The following is a 21,106-nucleotide window of genomic DNA, read 5'->3' as shown; positions in this document are numbered from 1 at the left end:
ATCGATCGAAAAGAAAAGTGTGTTTGTAGACGATTTTATTTAGCGAAGTTTATTTTCAAGTTACTTTTTTTTCATTTTTACAAAAAATTGTACGTCAACCAAAATACAGCCTTACGGCTGTACAGAGGATGTATTGGAGGAAATTATAAACAGAAAAATCCATTTCCGACCCTTTTACATGCCTGCATTGCATCTATAATCAATAACAATAATAAAAAAAATCAACACGATCCTTCACAAATAAAGTGGCGGACGACATGGTAAAGGTTGAAAGCTTCTAGAATCAAAGACGCCGTCGTTTTTTTGTAGGTATTCTCCTGCGCGGTTGTCCTTCGTGTCAATCTGGGGGTGTGGCCTTTTTTTTTCTTAAACCACATATCTAATTATGCCTAGTGCACACTAGTGATATAACGACATAACAATATAGGCGCGCGCACTCTTATAAGTCCGACATACGAAGATAAGAGTGCTCGCTCCCATGTCGTTATGTCGTTATGTAACTAGTGTGCACTAGGCATCATCCCATATAAGGTTCTTTTTTAATTGTCGTCCTTCCCGTGGGTCACCAAGGGAAGCAAGGGTCTTCGCAGTGCCTGATGTACGATTCCATTTTACCCGAGGATGCTTGCATCACAACAGTATAGGTAGTCAGCTAAAAAAAGGTAGGAACATGAAGCTGCTAAGTACAAAGGCCAATCATAAACTTTTCACATAAGTGGGGCTGATTCTCGTCCCTAGTAAAAAAAACAGGCCCGTACACACGGGACAGGGGGGTGCACCTCCCCCCCCCCCCTGGCGGCCAAAAAGTGGGTCATTTGTTAATCTTCAATTCCTATGCTTTTTCCATATGATACATATGACTACGCAACCCCCTCAGCCAATCTGGGTACACGCCTAAAAAATATTCTTCCCAGTATATTCCTTTTTCGAACTTTTTTTGCGAAAGACAAGAAATGTTAGGGCTGTGGACCTTACCTTGTTCAGCACTGGTTGCGTAGAAAGCACATTGTACAACCCTTGGAAGGAGACAGCCTAGAAAGTAAACCAATACTTCAGCAAAATGCCTGCTATAGTTTTTATACGGTATCCAAATCTGGGAATACTTACAGACTGCCCCATCTTGTTCATACACATTTTTCCCTAAAAGACGAAAACAATGGAATTTAAACTTATAATAGATTTACTCCAACACCACATCCAACACCAACTTTTTCCCTTCTTACCGGGGTTCGTCTGTCATCTATGACAAGGGGGGGACCCCAAGGGTCATAGTTTGTTTCAAGCACAAACCAAGTGTCATTCGCCAGTAGTAATCTAGAATGAAAGATAAGCATAACCAATATCTCATCGTACACAAGAAACAAGTACATAGTATTTCCCAGAATCTCAAGAATGTTGAATAGCCGCTCCTTTGTAATTCCTTTGAAATTCAACAATCTTTTTGAAAAAAATCCAAATAATTCAGCGCTTACGAATCAGCCAGTAAAAGAGGGGGGCGTGAAGAGAGTGCAAAAACCACACCGCAAAACCGCACAGGAAAACGCACAGAAACCGCAAAAAAACCGCACAGAAACCGCACAGAAAAACGCACAGAAACCGCACAGAAAAACGCACAGAAACCGCACAGAAAAACGCACAGAAACCACAAAGAAACCGCACAGAAAACGCAAAACCGTCATTATAAGTTGATAATAATAAACCACGCAGTCTAGAGAAACCGCAATTACGTGGAATAAAATATGAAAAAAAAAACGAAAAACCGCGCCAAGTTTAAGGCTTGAAATATTTTATTTTTTCATCACTCTCTGGTATAACAGGTGCAGTCATTTTTGTTTTATGTTCAAAAAGTCAAGTGCAAGTCACCTGTCACGTTTAGCTCTCTTGAAGCTGCTGTGTGAATGCGTTTTGTAATATGGTGCTATCTTTTGTTGGATATGTATGGGCAGACATACAGTTAAGTTTGTCTGCCCATAGTATGCCATGGTAGTATACATACCCCTGAACATCCAAAGTCTTTGTTCTAGAGCGAGTTATGACAGCACCCTAAAAAACAATTTCAGAATTATGTCAGGGTAAAAGAGTGCTCCAGGATTTACAGGATATTAACGCCAAAGCACTATGGCCTGCTCCAGGATTTACAGCTTTATGTGCAAGACAAACAAGCTTTATGTGCAAGACAAACAAGCTTTACCTGGCCAGATTTGGTTCCTCCGAGAATGTAGTACACTGGTGCTAGGACCTCTGTGTTTGTGAGCATGTCATAGGCTTCTTTGTAGCTAAAAATGTAAATACTTTTCTAACTTCAAGGTCTTGTCAAAGGTAATAAATATTGTTAAACACAAAAATTTTTTTTGATGAGGCATGTTAAAAATGTTATGAGGATTGAAACAGATATTTTGCTGTAAAAACATGATTTAAAAATTATTATTTTATTGAAAGAACCAGTCAAAAAAGAAGAAACACTTTTTAATTATAAAAAAAGTTTTCTTGAATTAGATTTTTTATAAAAAAAAGTGCAAACTAATTTTAATATTAATATTATGTCTGATTTTCCACCAGCAGCTCTTATCTGTTAACCTTTTTGCTGATTCCAGTACGTTTCTTGTAAGAAAACTTGTCCACTGAGAAGTCCTTTGGCCTAGGATCCACTCCAGAATACCTTAGAAATAAATTATATGTTTTACTTAAAAAAAAAGAAACACACATACAATATACAACAACATCAAACAAATTTGTATTCAGCAAAGTTTACTTACCAATAAAACCACCATTGATGTTGAATCGTTCATTTAATGTCACAGTCAAAACCCCCTAAATTGCAAGAGTCACAATAAATACAAAGTTGGCTTTGGCATAGAAAATTTTAGGAATAGATGATTGGTGGCTGGTATGGATGGGTTTACTACGCAGGAAACCTGTAACCAGAAAAAAATCGATCGATCGATCCAGATTTTTTTTGTAGTTTCCCATTTGGCTACACAGTTGTTTACCGAGGGGTTTGCCTTGTTCACCTTGTGCTGTGTATAAATAAGTACAAAAAATACACTTTCTTACTGGTTTAATTCCAGTGATGACCCCAATATATCCAGCAAAAGTAACCGTCTGGTAGACTGTCTTCCCTCCTCTCTAGGTTATGAGAATAAGATGAATAAATACAAGCAAGGGCATGCTGGAGCTTAGGTTCAATTTCCAGCTGTGGCTTGGCCTCATCCATGTACTGTGGGCTTACAGAAACGAGCTTGAAATCAAGCCTAGCTGGGTCAGTTCCAGAATTTCTTTATAATTTAATATTAAACTAAGAGAAATGAATTTTAATTTTTTGTCACATTCCACTGAAATAGGAAAATGTCAGTTCTATTTTATTTTTTGGTAAATTCTGCTTAAAAATTGCCAGTGAATGAGACAAACATCATGCTGGTGATAAAAAACTATACATACCTTGTAGTCTAAGTTGATAACTAAGGGTCTCAGTATCTCACTAAGAGCCCATGTGTCAGTCTTGTTATCCCAGCTGAAAGTACATCAAGGCAAAAAAAAAAAAGATAATAAATTATGATGGAAATGTTATAGCATTTTAGACTTTCACTCTTAGAACACTATTTATAAATGTAACACACAACTACATGAAAAGGTTGAAGAAAAATTGCATACCCAAGGAAAAGTCCAAAGTCAAGGTTTCTTGCATGAAATATGTGTCCTAGAACAGATAAAATACTTATCAAGCATGTAAATAAGTAACTTTCTTTTATATATACAGTACATTGTATGTGTAATCTTATGAAAAAAACCACCCCCACTGATCTATGGAAACTTTAGCCTGCTAATACTGCAATGTTTTTATAACAAACAAACTGAAAACAAACTTCATAGCTGAAATGGCTGTTACAACTTTGTTAATGCTTACCTTTCTTGTCCTCGGCAACAATAGATGTACAGACGGTAAACACCTCATAGAATATGTTGTACAAGAGGACTTCCCCTTTTAAATAGATTACAAACAAATTCATCTAGCAAGAAGTCTATAATGTTTCAAATACTTAAAAGTTTATCATAACATATTCTTGTCATCTAAATGTGCAAGGCTGGGCAATAAATAAATTTAATGGCGGGACACACTTAACAGTTACCTGCACGTTCCCCTCTCATAGAGGTCATCAGACTGGGGTGAAATCTGAATAAAGCTACTGTATATTATATATTTATGCTGCCGTGTATAAACTACAGCATTTCAATAGCTTCAAATATCTTTTGGATTTTGAAAATTGGAATCTGAATGCAGGATGAACACTTACAAGACAACCACTTTATAATAAAGGTAGCAGTAGTGGTATTATTTATAATAGCTTGTAAGGGCTTGAGACCATGGTGCTTTACAATTTACACAATGTAATGTAATTCCTATCATCAAAAGTAAATACCTTGGGCTAGTCCTGATGCTGTGGATAGACCTTGGATCTCCTCTTTATATGGTGAGGGCAGTGTTTCTGTCAATGGTCCCTATGAGACATGAATAGTCAGGGTCGAATCTAGCTTTTCACTAAAGGGGGGGTCTGGCTCGGTGACAAAAGGCGTGCAGGTACTTTTTAAATAAATAAATAAAACAAAACAAAATAAAATAAAATAAAATAAAATAATAAAAATAAAACAAATAACAGTTTTATTGATAAAATGTGTACCAATCAGGGTGCTAAGAAGGAATACTTTTCACGTTATGCTGGTACTCTAACATCACTATTTCCTGTGTTAAAAAAAATGCAGCAAAAGGAATGGGTAGGGACATGCATTTTTCTTCACATAACAATTTCCATTTGGAACCCTACCCCCCCCCCCCCCCCAGATCCACTACTGATTATAGATTGTGGAATCATGAAAGCCATTTGTAGTTGACTAGTGTGTGTGATTGTTGTCAACTTTGTTGTTGAATGTAGGCAGACTTACCAGATCTTTGTCGATTATTCCGAACAGCTTCCCATGATCAATAAAGCTTGTGAAGTTATTGATATAATTCAACAAATCGTGCATCTGAAAACAATGGGAAATATGTAGCAGTCCAGTTTGGGATGAGTGATTAAAGTACACTACATATAGTATCTGATACAATAAGTTTTACATATGAAATGAATACCTCTTTTCCTTTTTTTGCGACCAAGTCATTGTATCTATCTTGGGGAGCTAGATCCAGATTTATTACTTCTGTTTCCACCTTTGGACTACAAATACAAAAATTTTTGTCACTCAAATACAATTGCCTTGCATTCTAAAATATTAAAATTGATATAAAAACTTTCTCTCCCATCCAATTGTGTCAAATTCTTAAGATGAATAACTAGACTTTTTGTCAAAGTGTGTTCCTTGTCTGTCTTATATAAAAAAGAATGCCAAATATAGAGATTTAGGCATTGCCTGAAAGTGGAGAATATTTTAAAATGAGAACAAAGAGACCAAACACATACCATTTATAGGAATGCAAGAAATAAATGTCTATACAAAACTAGAAAAAAATAGGAGACTGCACCCACTCAACCTTCCGCTAGACCCAACTGTAAGCGTAGCCAGGGGAGGGTCCACAGCCCCCACCCCCTCTAGCAGCAAAAAAAATATAGTAAATGTATCGGATATTATTTGAAATTCTGGGGGGAAATGGCTTAAAGGATCATTTGGGGCCCCTACTGTTAGAAATCCTGGCTATGCCCCTGTGTTTTACAGGCCTTTCAGAAAAAAACTCACTCATCTGTTGGTGGGTATGCGTTGTCCACACAGCTATCATCAGAAAACTGGAAAACGTAAACAAGCACATGATTTTACTTCAACAACAAGAGCAGGCAGAAACAAGAGCAGGCAGAAACACATATGTTTAAACAGAGCCACTTGAGAACATCATACAGTAGTAGTTAAAATGAAGAACAACCTAAACTTGTACAGTAGCATACCTTTTGGGTTGTATCTTTGAAAGAATCCAATACATTTCTGTGAGGGATCTGCAGTAGTCAAAAAAGTAAAAAGGGACAGTAAATGTTAGCCCTTTAAATATAAGAAGTCATATGGTGCTTTATCTTTTGAAGCATTAAAACTTGCAGATAATAAGACGGCCACACAGATCTTCACAAATTGTCACTTGTTTGTTGTAGTGTTTGTTAGAAAGTGAAGAGATGTCAATTCCAAATGACAAAACAATCGTCCAGACAGCATTCTTACCGTAAATGTATGTGTAATGCCACAAACAATTAGAACAGTAGTTAGTCGAGCTACCAACGCCTTCGCCATGACTTAGTCTAGGGACACGAGTGTCCCGTTGGAAGTTAAAAACACTTGCGCTTGGTGCAGGGGGTTACAACTCTCTGGATACCTCTTGCACAAGAGAATCATATGACCCGCGGAAAATGACAAAATAACACTATCCGGGGAGGGGTAAGTTGGACAAGTCAATCATATAACTTTTTTTCATAATAATTATATAAAGGAATATTTATCGAAAAGTTATTTTGGTATACGAAGCCAAAAATACTATTATCTGAAGATTTTAGTTTCATACAGATTTATAAGGAAATAGTTTTACAACGTCTGTTTTCCCCATCCATATCGCACCCTTTGTTTTGGGTAGCCTGTGTTTATTTGAGCAAAGCATGCCGGGCCTCTAGCAGTACAAGCCATCCAAGATGGCGGAACTTGTATTAGATCCTGCCATTCGCCTATGGGTTATTTTACCTATTGTAATCATAACTTTCCTAATTGGAATCATAAGGCACTACTTATCAATACTTCTTCATTCGAAAAAGGACGTGGATTTGCAAGGTGTTACTGACAGGTAAGGTCTTTATTTGATAAAAGTTCAACTAAAAAACCAAGCCTTTAAAAATCCTTTTTTCTATTCAGTCTTCAAAAGAAAAAAAAAACACGTTTCAACGTTTATCAATTAGAACTAGCTTACTGAATCTTGCCTCTATTCAAGCCAAGCGCTAATGAGAAGCCGATGCCTTAGAGAAAATGGAAAGTTCATTTGCCAAGAGGTGAGTGGCTTATTAACATAATCCAATTCCTCATTATTAACTCACAGGCTAAACTTCAGAATACCCGTCGATTTATTTGCATTTTCCTTGTACTCAAATACTTGTAGTTAAATACCAAAAAGCACATAGGCAGTCTGACCTTTTTGCCCTAGATACCAGAAGGGCTGTTTTATGCAAAGTATTAAGCCAGGCAACGCTCTGCTGCCTCTGTGTACAAACATGCTTATTATTAATTACTGCCTTGTTCGTTGTTAACTCTTTGTGGATTGGTTTTCTGAAGTTGCTCTAATTCCATACATCCTTTTGGACCAAAACTCAACTCAGGGACTCAGGGTTTAAATTTTTTTTTTAAATCTGCTATATTTTGCCGCCTTTGTGGATTTTGGTGGGAATAAAAAGCCTACATACTTAAAAATGAGAAGGGGATACAGAAAGAAAAGAGCTGGCAAAGACCAGAAAACAGCCGACTATCGCCGGCAGCCAGTCCCTATTTTGAACCCTGTGACCGGGGCTGGAAATCTTACCTTACATATAGGGGCGAGGGGCGGGGTGATCTGTTTTTAGGGTTTCTTCAATCTGATATCAACCAAACTTGCACAACTCAAACCTGTTGACTACCCTAACCTTCTACAAATCAACCAAAGTTCTACACATCACACATGTCACATGACCATTGGGAAAAAAGTCTATATTTATGCATGAACAAACCTTGTACCTTGGCTAACAGGCTATGTTGCAAGAGTTAGGGTAAATTCCAAACAATCCATGCTGAAACATAGCCTTTTTTCTATTGTCACGTTTTAATAGTCCTTTGAACTGAGGAGGCATTTCTTCAATGATGAGAAAGAAGGTTATTTCAAGAAAACTGACCGTAAAGGCCAAGTAAAGAACCCTATCTCAGGTAAAGTAGCTCAGTGTGCGCTAATGCTCGCCACTTCGCAAAATGCGAATTCCTTCCCCATGTGGTGAATTCTATTGCTAACTATGTTTGCCACGTTGGCGAATCCCGTTTCCTATACTTGTATCTTTTGAATCACGATCTTTCACCTCAAAATCTTAATTCTAATACTGTACGCCAAGATAACATACTGATGAAAATCACAAATCGGAAAAACACAGGCCTAAGAATGAACTCTCTCTCGTTTTGCGCCGTTTCCTAGTTCAGGGTAACATTATAATTTACTGAAGAGGATAATTCTTGAACATCCGTACTATTGGTTACCATATTGTTTCTATATTTCAGAGGCATTTGATTTCGCAAAAAAGGATCTGCATATTTCGCGATATTCTGCGATTTGGGTACAAAATCATTTTCAATTTCACAAAAATGCATTTCGCCGAGATTTGATTAAACATTACAACAAAACAAAAGTGTAGAAATCATATTGTACTTGAAGCTATTTTCTAACACATACATCTAATCTATGACACAAAAGTTAAGAATCATAAGTTCTTAAAAGTCTTGGTCATTATTAAAAAAACAAAAACAAAGGAAACAAAAAGGAAAGGGTATTGAATTTGCGATTTGTACCATCAAGATCCTAGCGCACACGAAGTTTATATGCTTTATGTATTTTATATAGAGTACTTATGCTAAATATATTTTATTGCATATACTTACTGTTTAACTGGTGTAGTGGTTTTTATAAACTTGTAAAAGTGTAATAGATAAAAGAGAACATTACAGTGTACAGTGTAATTGCTAAAAAATGCACAATTTTATTCCACAGGTTTATTAGTACATACCATATTCAGAAATGATTCCTTTTTTTCCTCTTTGTGAACTGATCAACTAGCTCTTGATTCAGATCCAACAATGATGGTGGATATGGCCAAAGGGAACATCACTAACGTGTTACCAATGATCCTGATTGGCGGCTGGATCAACTGGCATTACTCTGGATTCATAACAAGTATTAAAAAATATATTATAAGGGTGACTCATTTACAAATTACACAAATGCATGTGGTTGCCTCAATCAGATCCTGTGTTTATGTAGATAAGTACTTTTACATAATGAAGGGATTTAAACTAGAAATGCCAACTACAGAAGTTTTTGTTTATTGGAATTAAGAAGATTCGTACCCTGGTTCCAGAGCCCAGAACGTCTCTCTATTTAGTGGCCAGCGAGCTTGAGACGAGGTTCTGGCCTCTAGTCACCCATTTAATCGCCTACTTACAACCCTTCAATGGAGCTAAAAGTTAACCTGATTATACAAAAACGACGAAAAAATTAATCGGTGAAATTTTACATGGCAGCTAAAAAGCAAAAAAGTTCATTTTCTTCATTTTGAAAGTATTAAATAGTCCCCGGAATGGACCCTAATACTTATGATCAAAAAAACTATTGCTTTCATTTTTGGTATGTTTTTTTTAGAAATAAGAGGTAGCTAAATAACAATGGTAAAAAATTCCTTGCCCCATATGGATTTTTTTCAGGGGCGAATTTCAAAGTAGGTAAATCACAGAGTGACTGAAAATAAAAAAACACCAATATCTGAGAATTCCTTTTATAGACTTTAATAAAACTTCCTCTCATAATCGACCAAGGTTTGATATACGATATCCTATAGCTGATTTGTTGGAAATTTCCCTGAAGTGAACAGCACTTTGCGAATTCGGGTTCATTGTTCCGTTGCCATAGAAACAGCAATGTAAACACATGTTACATTTTTATAAAGTTCCTCCCTAGCTGCATGGCATGACCAAATAGTTTGATGATCCGATCCCTGTTACAGAAGATATGAGTTGTGCTTGATAGGATGGTTGGTAATTTGGTTTATTTTTATGTTTTTTTGTTGGTTTCAGGGGTCAAAATCCTTCTTTATACATATTAAATATATATTAAATACCAGACACAAATGTACAGTGTTTAAGTGTTTAATGGGGTCCATGGCTTTCAAGTAATCAGTTATTCTTTCTTCTTTTAGCCAAAGTGCCATTTCCTCTGACTTTGAGGTTTAAAGCAATGCTCCAGCGAGGCATTGAATTAAGCAATCTAGATGCATCATGGTAAGAAAAGTGTGAATCCTTCAAATAAACCTTATCATAGACCTAGAGCACCTCACAGAAAGGATTTGGAAAACAAAACAAAAAAGGCTTTGGAAACAAGAGCTTCTCCTGGGGCTAGTTTTTAAAAGTAAATTGGTGCATAGAAAAACTTTGTGTTATTTGTTTTATTAAAAAAATAGCAACCAATGTGCTTACATGCTTCGACATATGTTACAGTAAAACATAATAATAATTATAACGATTATAAGAATTCCAAGGAAAAACATAGAAAAACTTTGTGTTATTTGCATAGAAAAACTTTGTGTTATTTGTTTTATTAAAAAAATAGCAACCAATGTGCTTACATGCTTCGACATATGTTACAGTAAAACATAATAATAATTATAACGATTATAAGAATTCCAAGGCCAGTTCCATGCTTACGTAGTGTAACTGGTGGCACATTACGGTTCTTTTTGCCTGTTCTGAATGTCAGAAAGTATCACTGAGTCTCATTTCTTACCTTGAAAAAAGTTAGATTCTTTACTAGCAGAAGCAGAGATGAGATGAGGATTAGAATGTGTAATGTTTGGTTTATAAAAAAGCCACCAGTCCAAAGTGTAAATCTGTATTTTTAGATCATTTCCCTTTTTTGATTCTAGAGATACTTTATCATTAGTTTTTATTGAGCTTACTGTACAAATATTTTATATAACAAGAATCATTGTTTGCATTTCTGCTATTCATCATTGTGGCATGATAAACTCTTCAGTAAAAATATTGTTTCTTTTTCACTCTTTAGGGTCAGCTCTGTGTCTTGGTACTTCATCAATGTCTTTGGGCTCAGGAGCATGTATGCTTTAGTTCTTGGTGAAAATAATGGTATGATAGTTAGAATTATATAAAACTAGTTCTCAACTGCAGTATATATTCAGTACTAAACTAGATATACTGTTTGACAAAAAACGTGAACAACAGTATTTATCTGTCGAATGCTGAATTGATGTCTGATATTTCCATGCAACACATGAATATATAGTGTTGGAGTTTATGTGAGTCGATGTCTGATATTTCCGTTCAACACTTGTATAGTGTTGGAGTTTTTGTGAGCCGATGTCTGATATTTCCTTGCAACACTTGTATAGTGTTGGAGTTTATGTGAGCTGATGTCTGATATTTCCTTGCAACACTTGTATAGTGTTGGAGTTTATGTGAGCCGACGTCTGATATTTCCATGCAACACTTGTATAGTGTTGGAGTTTATGTGAGCCGATGTCTGATATTTCCTTGCAACACTTGTATAGTGTTGGAGTTTATGTGAGCCGACGTCTGATATTTCCGTGCAACACTTGTATAGTGTTGGAGTTTATGTGAGTTGATGTCTGATATTTCCTTGCAACACGTGCAGCTGCTGACCAGACCCGCATGATGCAGGAACAGATGCAAATGCAGATGCCACCAGATCCAAGCAAAGCATTCAAGGTAAAAACTACCCTCTAATGTAAACCTACCCTTTAATTTTAGCCTACTCAGTAAATTTAAACCTAATGTTTACCTACCTTTCATGCTCCAAAGTGGTACCACCATTCAAGACGTGTGCCTCTTTTTGTTTTCAGCAAGCTACAGAACTTTTTGTAGCGGGTTCATTTTATCTTTTTTTTCAATTTCAAAACTGATCTGGGATTTGCTCGGTAGATATTGTAAAAGCAATTTTATTTCCACACTTTTTATTATTCAAACTTTTATTGCCCGAAGGTGGCTGCTTGAGATGCACCATAATACTGCATTAGTAAAGTGAAGAATATCATGGATTGCAAATTAATGTCTTGTATTTAATTTTAATTGCTTTTCAGGCTGAATGGGAAGCTCTTGAAATTGTAGAGCATGAATGGGCACTGGAGAATGTTGAGCAAGAAATGATAGAAGATTACTCTCCTTCTGATATCCTAGCAGTGACTAAAGACAAATACGCGTAGATGTTAGGAACATAGCCATGTATGGAGCATACATCTTAGCAAACCCAAGACATAAAGGGTCGATATGTATTTGTTTGACAGTATACTATTCCATTCTGTTCTGAAATTAAGCAGAACCAAGAGAGCATTCTCGCATGCTCTCTTAGCAAAACAAAAATATTTATGCATTTTTATAGCAGCATAAAAACGGTGCCTACTAAATACCAATATGCATGTATTCCATAGCTTCAGGCGTATGGTGTGTTTTTTTTTCTCGCGAAAACCAGCTACTTTTTTGCGAGAATACGACTATCAAACTCCTTCATGTAGGGTACGTCACTTTGCAACTGTATAAAGTTAAAATATAATAGCAAATGCTATTCATAAAAGTTTGGGTCGCCACCTCTATTTCCGATTGAGCGTTTGTGAGCATTTGTTATTGGAAAATGTGCTAATGACTCGGGTCATTAAATACACCAGTATTTTTTGTTGATGACTCCGTGAAATAAAGTTCGATTCGTACTTCAGCTTTGTATGGTTTTATATTTCAGTCCTAACATATTTTCCCTAATAATTTTCTTATTTAGCCTACATAGCAAGCGTTTCTATATGCTTTTAGGGCGTATATTTCTTTCGCGAAATGAAATCGTCAAAAATACACAACAAAAACGTCAAAAAACACAACAAAAACGCTTGCTACGCAGGCTAAAGCTTGGTATGCTTAGAAGGTTTTCCTTGTTTAACCCATTGACCCCTATACCGGCTTTTACCGGCAGTGAGATCTAACCACAAGCCAAATAATTCAGAAATGCAAAGGCTTGCTGTCGATTGGAAGGATAATTCACCAGAGGCATCCAAAAAGGACTCTCACGACTAACTATCCGACGCTCTGGTGAAAAATTTGCGTGACCTTTCTGGGTAGCAAATTTTAAAGAAAACAGAAAAAATAAAAAATAATCTTTAAATGAAACTAAACACTTTCTTCGTAAGCGTTGAATAAGGTGTAAAGGCCTAAGCGCGCGCTAGTTTGCCACCCAGAAAGTCACGTGATCTCTTAGCGCAAGTCCCCCAAGGGGGCAATCACTCCCACTGATGATGAATGGCTATATAGATAAGGTGTATTATCCATATAAAAGACTTTAAAAGGGGACCGAGATACTCTGAAATTTTAAGTTGTCCTAATTCAAAATCTCTCTCTTCCCCTTTATTTTTATATTTTCAAGCTACCAACGTTCTCACTAGACCGTAAAATTTGAATTTTCGCGTCATGGTTTGGCGGAACCAAACAGAATGCATTTTCACGTGCTGACTTTCAATTCTCAAGTAAATTCCATTGTTTTCAACTGTCGCCGTACTAGTAGCCCCTGGCTAAACTAGGCGACAAGTCGCGCGGTACATGACTCTTGCATGTCTCCTAGTTTAGCCCCCCGGAGAGACATTGTAGCGTGTGCCAAATCTTGTAGTAGCGACAAAATTTGTCGTCGCTAACATGTCGCGCAAAACTCTTTTATTCGGTATATGCTTTATAAGAATCTTTTCTATCGCTAGCCCTAGTATCAGTCGATTTTATCGTTCCCTATGAAGTATATCCCGAGTTTTTCCTCTCCGACTTTTGAAAAATAAAATCGCCTTATACTCGGGCTATTCTATCGCTTGCCCATTCGCCTAGCTATATGTCAGCTGTAAGTGGGACAAAAAAGTATGAAAAGTTTAGCGATATCTGTGCCAAAAATGTAAAAAATAATTGGGATTTGGGAACAAATTCTTACATATCCGCGACTCCGTCACTCAGGTTATGAAACCCAACTGTGATTTGTGTTTGCAATGATTCCGATGAAATAAAAATTGTAATAATCTGGATAATAATAATAATCGTGAGATTTTAGGCTACTTCCGGTTGTGCTAATTAGGCCGAGGTCGAGTCACAGTGTTTATCGTTCAGTGGTTTCAACGATCATGGCGGAGAGGAGAGCTTCCATACACTTACTTACCCGTTGTTTCAGCCTTGCAATCTTCTTTCTGTTCTTTTTTAACTCAGTGAAGAGCACGGAATTCTCAAAACAGATGTGAGACAGAATTGGTGGAAACTTTGATAGGATTTGTGGTTTTACCATGCAATTTTCTTACTCGTGTTTTTGCTGTGTATAGGGTCTCCGAATGGGCCAATGTTGTTGGTATCCAGACGTATCACTTCACAAAGAATGTTACCTATGGTTTAGATCTCCAAAACGTGAGTTACACGAAGAGAGAATTACCTGGTTCTTTTCTAAGCGTGCTAATTGTTTGAATATTTTTATTTTAGCGCTATGAAACACTCAACGTGAGCACCATTCAAGTCGAATGGCGTCCGCTGCTCACCTGGAGCAAGACTAACATGGAGGAGTATTTTCACAAGAAAATAGACGCATTAAAGGTACTTTAAATGTTTGTGAACAGTTTATGTTTCCAAATATTCATTTGGTGTTTTATTTGAAATTTTAATGTAACCTTGAAGTTATTTATAATAGCAGACTTCATTTCTAAGCTTGATCAGCTACGCTGTCTCTTGGTTACAAAGTTCTCGTATGCAAACCGTTGAATTCCGGTGTTCATAAATTACGAGAGATCTCTGAAAGATTTTACGCGTATGTATCTAATATTTTGTTCACAAAGATCTTCTTTATTTCTACGAACGTTTTATTGAAATGAATGGATAATTTACAGAGATACCTCTATTCTATCCCGTTTGCTGTTCTTTAGGTTAATAATTTACAACGCCTGAGATGTGATAGCAAAATTGTTTTTCTTTTTACCGGTTGGCGCTCTAAATTTTAACCACATAGGTCGCAATACATCCCTCTACCAAAGTGTAAACCAATTTACCGCGACAGATTTTGAGTAAAGTTGCTTATTATACCTTAAAATGACAACAGAAAGGAGACAACTTCTTTTAGTGATCTAAATATTGCACCAATTGCTCACTGTCGCATCATTTTTGTTTTCAAAAATTAAATTATACTGGTCCTGACATAAAGAAGAAATTACGTTTAAGGGCCTCCTTATTCACATAAATATATAGGATGTGTTCAGATTTAGAACATACGAGGACGATTGTTTTGGGTGCAATAATAGAAATAGGTAAAGCCCACCAGATTCCGGTGTCAGGATTCATTGTTGACATTCATTCAGGCGACTATCGCGACAATTTCTGTGTGGTTTTCAACACGAACGAGTCTGTTAATTTGCGATTGATCGTCCTAAAAGAAATTTACGTTTATTTGTTATTTAAAATTACATTCCTGAATTCATTTTCCCTAGGATTTATTTATCAAACGAAGGTCGCTTATTGTTCTTATCGCGAACAATACAGAGACAGAAATATAATGTTTTCTTATTTCGCACTCTCCACTATTAAACAAAAAAGAATCTTGTGTGATTTATTAAAGTTTCAAATGAAGTGCATTACTGAGAAATTACCTATCATGTAGTTTTCGTTTAGACAAATGACTAAGCAAACATTCGCTCCGGTTGATATATTGCCCATATTTTATCACTATCATGCCAAATTTTCAGAATATGTCACATATAATATCTTTTTTCTCTCCTTAGTTATTCTATTTGTATCTTTTGTAAAAATTCAGTCATATTCGGTGAAAAAAAGAATGATATTTTTTTTTGTATAAAAATAAAAAAATAATAAATGTGCCTTATGTACTTTTAATTAAAATCTTCAGCAGCTTGACATACTAAACCGGACTCTTAATATCCAAAACAACTAATCAAGCAGACAATGGGTGTTCTATCGTAGCATGTTCAAAACCTTAAAGGAATTTCTGCTTTCATATAAAAATTCTGCGATTTGACGCTATATTTATTTGATTGCGTAAGAAAACGATTTAAAAGAACTCATCCATGGTGGCTTTTTCAAGGCTTGCCCTTGCAAGTAAATCTGATATAAAAATCGCTTATTAAAAAATCTTTAAATCTGTATTACCTTTTCAAATGGATAGATTTAGTCTATTCTTGATATTCTACTTCTTATCCACTTTGTATGGACAGCAAAAGATGCCCATACACACAAGTAAATAAGATATACAATATTGAGGTATTTTGGTCAACTTCCAGAAAACATATGAAGAAACCGTTGTCGTTTTAGGGGTCTGGTACCGAGGAATTTTAGTTTTTTTTCAGCTTTCTCCATTGACTAAAGATGGTCACAGTCACTGTTTTTCTCTTCTTAATACAATTTACAAAGTTTGTGAAGCACCTGCGGCACAGCAGCCCTAAAAATGACAAGAATCGTGCAGGTTTTCCAAATTAGGAATATATTAGTTTCGTTATATGGAAGTGACCACGTCTGAGTAAAATGACAATTTTTAGCTAAATTTTCTTAATATGAACCTGGGTCAAGTTACTTGTGACAAAATGTCAATCAAAATTCATGAGAAAATACATGCGCACACTATAGTAGTTGGTTAAGTTGGTTAAGGGCCTGCAGGCCTCATACAAGATTCAGTTTCATAAAACAGACTTGCAAAATTTAGCAATCATTTTGTAGGCTTAGAATAGTTTTTTTCAATCCTAGACACCAACACATGATAAAACAATCAATAATCAGAAAATCATAATCAATAATAGATCTGGGATCCCGTACGTTATATGCTCTATTTTTCCTTTAAATCTATAGTCCATGTGCCATTTTAGGCCTGGATCTGTTGATCCAAAAACCTTTTTGCTCCCCCCCCCCTTTCAGGAAATATGTTGTTTTAGATTTTTCCATCAAAACAGACAATGGTGTTCTTTGTATGAAGTATCAAAATTGATATTTATATATTGTCAAAATTGAATGCTTGACAAATGCATAGTATATACATGAATAACATAGTTCTCCATTTTTTTCAGACTATTGTAGAAAAAGCAGAAGACGCCTACTGCAAACATAAATATAACAGAGATCTTTTGGTAACTATACTATACTTTACTATACTATACTATACTATACTATACTATACTATACTATACTATACTATACTATACTATACTATACTATACTATACTATACTATACTATACTATACTATACTATACTATACTATACTATACTATACTATACTATACTATACTATACTATACTATACTATACTATACTATACTATACTATACTATACTATACTATACTATACTATACTATACTATACTATACTATACTATACTATACTATACTATACTATACTATACTATACTATACTATACTATACTATACTATACTATACTATACTATACTATACTATACTATACTATACTATACTATACTATACTATACTATACTATACTATACTATACTATACTATACTATACTATACTATACTATACTATACTATACTATACTATACTATACTATACTATACTATACTATACTATACTATACTGTACTGTACTGTACTGTACTGTACTATACTATACTATATTAACCAAACATCTCTTAGATTGTTCCAGGAAACCTTTAAAGGGGAACAGTGATCACATGTCTTGAATTTTATAAATTGGGAATGTTTACTCAAATTACCACTTTAAGGATTTTACTACTCTAACCACAGGAGCCTGAGTACTAGTCGCCATGGCAACACACATGATTTTGCTATGGTTACTTAGAGGTACCCGGACCCCCACATTGTCTTACTGTTGGAAGTTTGATTTTGGAGACTTTTTAAGCTGAATGGCTAAATAGATAATAATAAGCTCTTGAATGGCTAAATAGATAATCAACACAAATAAATGACATTGCTATCTGCTTGGTAAAATGCATATTTTAGCAATCCTTGGGACAGACCACCTAGTTATTCTGCAGCTTGTCAGTTGTTTTACTTTACATGCCTTTACATGCCTGCTTTGGGCATCAAATACAGTAATTAGCATATGAAATCTATGAAATTATTTATTTTGTGCTGATCTTGTATTCTCAGTCAGTGGAAGTAGATTATCCAAATTCCAAGAAGCTTCAGCCATATTTGAATGACTCAGGCGTTTCGCTGGAACAGAGTCAGTTATTCAAGAAAGAAGTCACATATAACAGAAGTGTTATTCACATACCTACAGACGTTTATGATGGATGTAAGTTCAAGCCTTTTTTCACTGAATGTTATTGTTTTTTTTTCTACAACACTTAATCTAGCACGTAATCTAGCTTTCTGATTGGTTGTTAGTTATAGTAAATCAGAGAATATACCACCAGATTTGTCATTCACACAATCCTTGCAGGTTCACTTGAAGCAAAAGAGACGAAAAACCTTGATTCAAATTCAAGAAATTTGGTTCTCAATCTTTTCTTGTTAATGTATTTTCCATCCATACAAAAGGACACTAAAATTAACGAAGACTGCAGGGTTTTGAAGCTAAAGGTTTCAATTTCTGTGTACATATATGCCACACTGCAAACACAGGTTGCATGCACTCGCACATGCACTAGAAAACACGGCATTTCAAACGAGCGTGCACTAGAAAACACACCCTTTCAAACTAGCGTGCGCTGTTTTGATTTTGTACAATATTGTTTTCATTGTTTGTGTTGTAGAAAACAAATTTCCCATAGTTTTCTGTGGTATGTACTCTTATACACCACAATATTCGTCACCTCATGATCAAAATTTACTGCCGAATCACCCTACCCGCCTCCTGACTACACAACATTTTGATCATAAGGTGACGAATATTGTGGTAAGAGTACATATCATGGGAAACTATGGGAAATTTGTTAAATCTGCTATCTAGCATCTTCAATAAGACCGTTTTCCTGATTTTAAAGATTGTTTATCCTTTTTGTTTTTTTTAAAGCATTCATCATCAGTGAGAGTGAAATATCAAGAACATTTCTGATTTAAGAAACTGTTTCCATTAAGATATGATATTGTTTTCCTTAATCAACGTTGCTCTTCTGAAAGAAGAATTAAAAAAGTGCATATAAAGTCCTGTATGGGATGGGATATATAACTCAAACACGAGGACAAAAATTATGTTTTAATATGACTCCATATATATATATATATATATATATATATATATATATATATATATATATATATATATATATATATATATATATATATATATATATATATATATATATATATATATATATATATATATATATAATATGCTGTGACTACGCTATTCCCTTTTACTTACAGCTGTAGAGATTCTGAATGGTCTAAAGTGGAGTGAAGCTTTGAATGAAGCATTTACAGAGAACCAGAAAAATGATCCTACTCTTGCTTGGCAATACTTTGGCCATGATAATGGATTTATGCGTGTGTATCCAGGTAATACATATTGAATACTCAAGATTATAACTTAAGTCCTGGAGCCAAATGCAATTGCCAGATTTCTATTTATCCTACATCCAAATTTTTCTATGTAACCTACATCCAGAATTCAGGCAAAACAAAAAAAACTAAATTCTCTATCACTGGATGTAATTGTTTTTTATCAGGTAGTGCCTGGAACCAGCCGAATGGCCAGGTGGATTTGTATGATGCACGTAAAAGGATCTGGTGAGTGAACTTTTGCTGGCAAGTATTTGGCATATATCATCATGTCATCACCTTGCTGACAATTATTTCCTGTGCAAATCAAATACATAAAAATGATAAAATGGAGTAGGAAAAAGTTATTGTTACAGAACTACTAGGCCAATAGCCAGGATTTTAAGTGAGGGGGGGGGGGTTCGTTTACTCATGAAGGGTAGTAGTGGTGCTTAATTTCCCTTAATTAGAGCAGACCTTCCAGTCAAGTGGGGGGTTCTTGTGAATCCCCCAACCCCCCTGGAGGGGTAGTGATGGGTGCCTCGAAATTGTGAAAATGTGAAAATTACGAAAATTTTTGCAAAGTCTCAGAATCTTGTTTTGTTTTGTTTTTTTTTTTAAACAACTCTTGAAGTCTCCTTTTTTTTATCAAATTTTAGGGATCCCAGAGCTTCGTTTTTTTTACTACCACAGTCTCGGAGTCTCTAATATTTTTAACACGATTTCGGAGTCTCCGATGTTGTTAAACGCAATCTGTTTTATGTTGTTACCATAGGTTTCCCCTTCTTTTTTGAGTCTCGAGCCTGGAGCCTTTCCAATCTAAACAGAAACATTTAGCTAAAGCACATTGTATTGTAACTCTACTTATTCTTTTTTTCAACTGGTGTTTATGACATACCTCATGCAAGTTAACCAAACAGCTTGGGCTTGGATCCCAAAATTTGACAAAAGTCTTGAGCTCATATTCCAAAATTTGACAAAAGTCTTGAGCTCATATTCCAAAATTTGGCTAAAGTCTCGGGCTCGGGTTCCAAAATTTGGTAAAGTCTCTGGCTCGGATTCTAAAATTTGACAAAAGTTTCTGTGCCTCGGTAATTCTCGGATTTACCCATTGCTACCCCTCCCTGGTAACAGGCCTGACTAGAAAATGATAAAAAATAGTAATCCATCATACTCTTCTGTGTGCATAGGTACATCCAAGGTGCCACCTCTCCAAAAGATGTGATAATTATGGTTGATGCTAGCGGCAGTATGAGGGGTGTGCCTATGAGGATTGCTAAGCTATCTGCAATGGCTCTTATTGACACCTTTGAAGATAATGACTTCTTCAACGTCATTTCTGTGAGTTGCTACATTACCTCCATTTGAATAATTTATACGTTTCTATATTTTAAAAGCTATAGCAGGGCTTGTGAATGCATCAAGTTCATAAAAATAATTAGCTTAAATTAGACACTGCTATTTGTTCATACAATTATTAACTATCTTACTCTTGTAAGCTCCTCAAATGCGTGGAAATGTACCTTAAACTCTGAACATTTCATAATAATGCAAACTTAAACATTACCAGATCTGGACACTGAAGGCTCCTCCAAGCAGGGGATATATAGATGATTGTGTTGCTACAATATCAACCTTGGTTTCTTGCAAAGTTGTAATAATTCCAGACACATTTCTCTATAAGAAAAAAAAAAACAGTTTATAAAGACATGCCAGCTTGTATAGCTCAAATCACAAATAAGATACCTTTATTACACACCATCAGATTCCTTTTTACAGTCACAGTCAATTTTTGTCTGCACATAGGAGAGCATTGAGGCCATTCAACATAAGATAAATTCATTTCTCATTTAATGAAGCCAATAAAGTATAGTCT

The 21,106-nt window shown here is 35.4% G+C and overlaps 3 protein-coding genes across 3 annotated transcripts in view; 2 read left to right on the top strand and 1 right to left on the bottom strand.

The window, feature by feature from the left end:
* Window positions 1–33: 33 nt before the first annotated feature.
* LOC5506073 (acid ceramidase) lies at window positions 34–6,390 on the bottom strand. The gene is made up of 18 exons (XM_001626761.3): window positions 6,196–6,390; window positions 5,931–5,978; window positions 5,728–5,774; window positions 5,126–5,210; window positions 4,939–5,022; window positions 4,419–4,497; window positions 3,905–3,979; window positions 3,652–3,697; window positions 3,439–3,511; window positions 3,055–3,126; window positions 2,757–2,811; window positions 2,578–2,659; window positions 2,192–2,276; window positions 1,997–2,043; window positions 1,224–1,314; window positions 1,108–1,140; window positions 976–1,032; window positions 34–652 (listed from the first exon to the last, which is right to left on the bottom strand). Exons 1-18 carry the CDS (start codon window positions 6,262–6,264, stop codon window positions 563–565), a joined length of 1,218 nt encoding a protein of 405 aa, XP_001626811.1. The 5' UTR covers window positions 6,265–6,390; the 3' UTR covers window positions 34–562.
* Window positions 6,391–6,617: 227 nt separating this feature from the next.
* On the top strand, window positions 6,618–12,481 carry LOC5506077 (ER membrane protein complex subunit 3). The gene is made up of 8 exons (XM_001626741.2): window positions 6,618–6,805; window positions 6,950–7,007; window positions 7,815–7,908; window positions 8,816–8,920; window positions 9,939–10,020; window positions 10,802–10,881; window positions 11,408–11,481; window positions 11,853–12,481. The coding sequence occupies exons 1-8, from the start codon at window positions 6,657–6,659 to the stop codon at window positions 11,973–11,975; spliced, it is 765 nt and encodes a 254-aa protein (XP_001626791.1). The 5' UTR covers window positions 6,618–6,656; the 3' UTR covers window positions 11,976–12,481.
* Window positions 12,482–13,858: 1,377 nt separating this feature from the next.
* LOC5510265 (voltage-dependent calcium channel subunit alpha-2/delta-3) overlaps window positions 13,859–21,106 on the top strand; it is a 33,382-nt gene continuing 26,134 nt past the window's right edge. Inside the window, exons 1-8 of the mRNA XM_048733458.1 lie at window positions 13,859–14,020; window positions 14,103–14,184; window positions 14,257–14,367; window positions 16,836–16,895; window positions 17,896–18,043; window positions 19,117–19,248; window positions 19,419–19,479; window positions 20,421–20,571. Of these exons, the coding sequence (XP_048589415.1) occupies window positions 13,911–14,020; window positions 14,103–14,184; window positions 14,257–14,367; window positions 16,836–16,895; window positions 17,896–18,043; window positions 19,117–19,248; window positions 19,419–19,479; window positions 20,421–20,571 (855 nt within the window). The 5' untranslated portion in view covers window positions 13,859–13,910. The remainder of the gene's footprint in view (window positions 14,021–14,102; window positions 14,185–14,256; window positions 14,368–16,835; window positions 16,896–17,895; window positions 18,044–19,116; window positions 19,249–19,418; window positions 19,480–20,420; window positions 20,572–21,106) is intronic.

Source organism: Nematostella vectensis, chromosome 10, assembly GCF_932526225.1.
Source record: "Nematostella vectensis chromosome 10, jaNemVect1.1, whole genome shotgun sequence".
Lineage (NCBI taxonomy): Eukaryota > Metazoa > Cnidaria > Anthozoa > Actiniaria > Edwardsiidae > Nematostella > Nematostella vectensis.
Note: the sequence above shows the minus strand (reverse complement) of the source record. Positions and strands in the feature narration are given on the sequence as shown.

Bases quoted from the DNA above. Each gene is read 5' to 3' on its own strand.
- LOC5506073 (XM_001626761.3), bottom strand. From the start codon at position 6,264: ATGGCGAAGGCGTTGGTAGCTCGACTAACTACTGTTCTAATTGTTTGT. The intron at 5,979-6,195 runs GTAAGAATGCTG...TGACTACTGCAG, and splicing joins GCATTACACATACATTTACG to ATCCCTCACAGAAATGTATT. The intron at 2,812-3,054 runs GTAAGAAAGTGT...CTTGCAATTTAG, and splicing joins TCATCACTGGAATTAAACCA to GGGGTTTTGACTGTGACATT.
- LOC5506077 (XM_001626741.2), top strand. From the start codon at position 6,657: ATGGCGGAACTTGTATTAGATCCTGCCATTCGCCTATGGGTTATTTTA. The intron at 8,921-9,938 runs GTATTAAAAAAT...TTCTTCTTTTAG, and splicing joins TTACTCTGGATTCATAACAA to CCAAAGTGCCATTTCCTCTG. The intron at 10,882-11,407 runs GTATGATAGTTA...CAACACGTGCAG, and splicing joins AGTTCTTGGTGAAAATAATG to CTGCTGACCAGACCCGCATG.